Genomic DNA, 5000 nt, shown 5'->3' on the forward strand with positions numbered 1-5000 from the left:
AAGAAATATTAAATATTATTATTATTATTACTATTAAAACGAACTTCCTTGTTGCAAAACGAGCATCATATCTAATTTTGCATATTTTTATTGCCAGTGACTTTCCCCGGCCTCCCAATGGACAGGAAACCTAAATTCCTCTCGTCTTCCATACATAAATCAAGAGTATCCTTAATTTTTTGCCGGATGCCGTTCCAAACTTTCTTTATTTTCGTCGTGGTTCAAGAGCAAAATTTCTTGTGAAGACTATATCTCATTGAGCTACTTTTCGTCTCGGTAAAGGTTGGACTTCTTTTTATTTTTTAGGTGGAGGTGAACCAGGAACTAACCAGTTGTTTCTAGAACTGTAACAATAGACCGCATTTTCATGGTTACTGTGGTTTCTCTTTCAGGGGTTTTTGAAATTCCGAGGCAAATGCCTTAATATAGTAAGTAAGTAACTAAGTTTATTAACGTGACCAAACACTTAGCTAACCAGCTACTTTACAGGAATAGTCACAAAATAAAATAGTAATAATGATAATGAAAGGAAAAAGTAATGAAAATGATAAATAAAAATACTGAAAAAGACACTATTTACAAGATACTATTTACAATGTTTCTAGGATTATTAAATGTTATAGTGTAAAATTTATAAAATGAAATGTTTTAAAATATATCAGCATGTGATTACGACATGTAGCGGCCAGCCAAATCCGTATCTAATATCTGTTTCTTGAACAGTTTATCGTCAGTCTTCAGAGGACATCAGAATTTCTTGTTTCAGTCTTCTTCATTCAGGTAGATGTGACATATCTACTGCGTCGCGCAACTTTGTCGTTTCTTTCCCTTTTTTCTTTCTGTCATTTGCCTTAGCGAAGATTGCGTTGGTAGTGTCCATGCCTCTCTTTTCTTTATTGAAGGCACGTTACCATTCTCATCAGTTCTTTCGTGAACGTCTGCAAGAAATATTGTATCTAAGAGCCAAGACTTTAAAAAGTATCCTAACCGGGCACAATAGCCAGTGCTCCTCTCCTGTTGTTCAAAAGAATTATGACCTCATGCACACGGAATCCATCTGTTGACGCTGTTTAGGAGAAGCAAGGTTCAGACTTGTTTGAAGTTCCCTATGCACAGTTTTGCTCGAATAGTTTTTGACTCGAACAGAATCCAATTCTCAATGGAACATACAAAATGAAACGATATACTTCAACTATGGATATGTAGTGAATCGAAGTTAACGGAGAAACTCGAGCATGTCCAAAAAAGCCTGAAAAAAACTAGGTTATGAACTGGTCTCAATCCGCGCTATTTCTGGCGTTTCCAAATCTTTTTTTGAAACTAGCATTTGACCTCTTACCAGCACTTCTTCAAAGCCGGAAGTCTTCTCGGTTCTTAAATTTGGTATGTTTTTTAGGTCACTTAAAAGGCCACAATCAGCCGGGTACATCTAGAGACATATAGTCGGATTTAGCTCACCTTCTATCTTCACTTCCTTTGTTCGTCTCAAATAAGCTTGAATTTGATGTAAGTCAGGCCATTTTCTTGTGCGATTCATCCTCGATGGTGTTTGCGGCCTAAATGGCAGTTTAGTGCGGACAAGAGGGGCCTTGGGCTTGTGTACTAGCGTTTCAGCCGCCAAGTAAAACTGCGCTTCATTAGGTTGTAAAAACCAGATCAACTGGTTTTTATCATCTAAAAACTCGACCGTTTCGTCGTGCCAAGTGTTGATTTCCTGTTATGGAAAAGAGAGCAACTAGTTACTTTTTAAGTATGTATGAGCTTTCCATACTAGTCACACTGTAACCAAATGCAGCATGTATAAGATTGCAGGTATGACGGATGTTTTCGCGAGTGAAGACATTTTGGAAACCTCTTTCTGAAGCCACTGAATCTGCAGACATTCACGAAAAAACAAAAAGATTCTTTAAAAAAGCAACCACCTTTGCTACTAGCTGATTTATCGCTCACCAATAGCGAACTCAATGCAACGTTAATGAGTACATGTTTATGATTACAGTTTTAAACTGTTGTCATCCTACCTTATTTAACTCAACTGCATTTTCCAAGGTTCTCTTCGCAGACTGAGCTATTTCCTGAAAATACGAAAGACCAAATTACTCTCAAATTACTATCGAGCCGATAGTTAATTGTACAACTTAAACTTTTGAAAAAAGATCATTCAGACTCTGAAAAGGTCCACTTCCGTTTTACATAAAATGCGTCATTTTGATGGTTTTGTGTCGTTTGTCCTTCGGCGTATATTAACGAAGATAAGGAAGGCACTTTCAGACCATTTTCAGAAATCGCTTTGATAACTTTTGAATTTGGTAATTTTCCATTTTTTTAGCTTCCGTTTTTCGTTACTCAACTGCTAAATGATCTCACGGTCCGTCACAGTGAACAATGCCAAGTATAAACTCTATGAGAGCAGCTTTAACGACAAGTAAATATCGGACGCAACTATGAGGGAATTTTTCGATTGGCATTGTTTTTGTTTTGTAGTGCGGGTGCCGTTCCTCTCTACATGTATGTACATTACGCATGCGCATGGCCATACACCTTCGCAGAAATTTTGTCAAGGCTTGTCAGTGTTAAATTAAGAACGGCGTGTAACGGAATTCTAAGATATTATATGGGAGACCGATGATACAGTGTAAACAGCAGTGTTAAGTCTATTTATGACTTCACGCATGCGTTAGGTCTAGCCAGGTCGTTGGGTTGCTGTTCGTGACCGTCGCAAGTCTGTCCTGCGAGAACAAAGTTTTGTAAAAACGTAACGTAACACATTAAAAAAAGGACATCAATTTCTTGTTTGGTTGTTTTGTAATCCTATAGTATTCATACAAACAAATACAAATGCCCCTAGGAAGTTTGTCACGGAATATTCTTTAGTATTGAGTTAGCTTTGCGATCTCGGCACATTCATAGCATGTTAAGTTCACCGCTTACCTCAAGAGTGACGTCATAATCTGTCGGTGCAGCGGCGCTAATTATTCCGCCAATCTCGTCATACGAGACATCGTGAAGACTGAGGACTCTTCGTATTTTATCTTTATTAAAATCTCTGTGTTCCCAGGAACCCGTGTGTGGATCAAATCGATACTGCCCCACAAGAAACATAAGGCATATTACGGTTGAACACGCAAATAATACATATTGAACTGTTTACAGAATCATTTAAAGCCAGCCGTCTACTGTGCTGAGGGGTTCAGTCGCCATAGATCTTCCTTTTATTTGTGCAAATGATTAATGGATTTGGATGGCTTCAAATTTCACCTTAACTACGCAGACCATCATCTACAAGTAGGTTAGCTGGCTTTTCGGCACACTTTCATTGAACTGCATGATCACGACCACATGATCAGGCCCCAGTTGTTCAAAAGGTGGATAACGCTATTCACCGGATAAATCAGTATCTAGCGGATAAACACTGGCAAAACCAATTGAGTTATCCAGTGGTTAGTGCTTTATCCGGCGGATAGCGTTATCCACCTTTCGAACAACTGGGGCCAGGAGTTTAAAATGACATCGCAGCCTTTTGAAGCCAATCAAAATCCTGGAAGAAATAGCCACGGCTCAGGTTCTGGGTGCTACTTTGTCAGTTAGGTTGGGCAATCTGATGATGAGGAACTTTAATTTTTGTCCAATGAATTTTTTTCTTTGCTTTCACAATTAATTAATCTCTCGCAATTGATCGAACAAGTAAGAGATATTATCAGTAAACGATGATACAATTCTTTCTCCAAGCAGCCATATAATGGCGAGATAGGACGCAGCTCTTTAAAACCTCTAATTTCATTGGATCCCTTTAGGACGCGGCTCTATTGTTTTTAGGGTTAGGGTCCATTCTTTCTTTTGTATCGTTCTTTGTGTCCATTGTTTTCTGAACCAATCCCGAGAGCCGTTGTAATAGCTGCGTACTGACCCTATAGTGTTCTGTTTACATCAACAGAGTTCTAGTCCGTTTGAGAAAGGCTTATTTGGTAAGGTAATCATAGTGAAAGGTGATCTTTCTCGAGTGAAGACACCATCTTATGTTTTCGTGTAAAGTCATTGTTTCCGCGCGAAAGATTGCCTGTTATTTCATTGTTGATCATATAATAAGTGAAAATGTATATTTTTGCTGACCTGTGGTAATAATTTCCACCCATGCGTGGCCACCATGTCTACTGCCTCCAACACAAAGTCAACAGTCTCCTCGTCCATGAAGAAAGGCAAGTTAACTCTAACAAAGCCAGGTCTAAAAAAAAAAAAAAAAACACAATAGAGCAGCTTTACTTACTATCAATCAAAGGTAACCGTGCGTTTTTCTAGCTCAGGTAACGACTGTTTTTTTCTTTTTACACATTTGCAATGACTTAAACTCTACAGTAACTCCAATGATAACAATACATGCAAGTTTACAATGCAACAATACTAGTTTACGGCTCTACTATACAACATTACTCTCTAATAGAACTAATGGTAACAAGAACGGCCTTTTAATTATAGACCTCTTTCATAATGGCGACCAAGTAAATTATTCTTTTGTTTTAATGCTAATAAGCCCTACTAACCTCGCTACGACGAGCAAATTTCAAAAGAATACTTGTTTTAAAACGAGGGCAGTAGGTTTAATTAACATAAATACAAAAGAATGTAAAGTTGGTCGCCATTTATGAAAGTGGTCTATATGTATGTAGCAACCGCAATGGCAGGAATATTTAAAAAAAGAAGAAGAAAAAAAACAAGACAAAACGCAAGCACAGATACAGGGGTTTTTTTTTATTCAGGTAACGACTTTGGGAGTTCGAGATTTTTATTTGTAGCGCTGAGTTAACTATTGAATTGCCATAACTAGAACGAATAGCGTGAGTCTAGTCTCGACTAGTCTATTTCATAACGCTCACTGATTCAATCATTTAATTCGAATTTGGGGTAGTTTTCTGCTTTTTAATTCTGCGCCCAATGAATGATCCTTCAATAGACCATATTCGTATTCTCGGTATTGGACTGGAACTAGCTTGCAATGGAGGCTA

At 38.0% G+C, this 5000-nt stretch overlaps 1 protein-coding gene across 2 annotated transcripts in view; it reads right to left on the reverse strand.

The window, feature by feature from the left end:
* The window catches only part of LOC138060804 (probable cysteine desulfurase), a 44167-nt gene that overhangs the window by 3089 nt on the left and 36078 nt on the right, over positions 1 to 5000 (reverse strand). For both annotated transcript variants that reach the window (XM_068906673.1, XM_068906674.1), the window contains exons 16-20: positions 4111 to 4222; positions 2932 to 3084; positions 2022 to 2075; positions 1459 to 1714; positions 1 to 938 (exon numbers count right to left, since the gene is read on the reverse strand). The exon at positions 1 to 938 is cut by the window's left edge and continues 3089 nt beyond it. In XM_068906673.1, the coding sequence (XP_068762774.1) occupies positions 796 to 938; positions 1459 to 1714; positions 2022 to 2075; positions 2932 to 3084; positions 4111 to 4222 (718 nt within the window). In that variant the 3' untranslated portion in view covers positions 1 to 795. The remainder of the gene's footprint in view (positions 939 to 1458; positions 1715 to 2021; positions 2076 to 2931; positions 3085 to 4110; positions 4223 to 5000) is intronic.

The sequence above is a fragment of the Montipora capricornis genome, chromosome 8 (genome assembly GCF_036669925.1).
Source record: "Montipora capricornis isolate CH-2021 chromosome 8, ASM3666992v2, whole genome shotgun sequence".
Taxonomy (NCBI): domain Eukaryota; kingdom Metazoa; phylum Cnidaria; class Anthozoa; order Scleractinia; family Acroporidae; genus Montipora; species Montipora capricornis.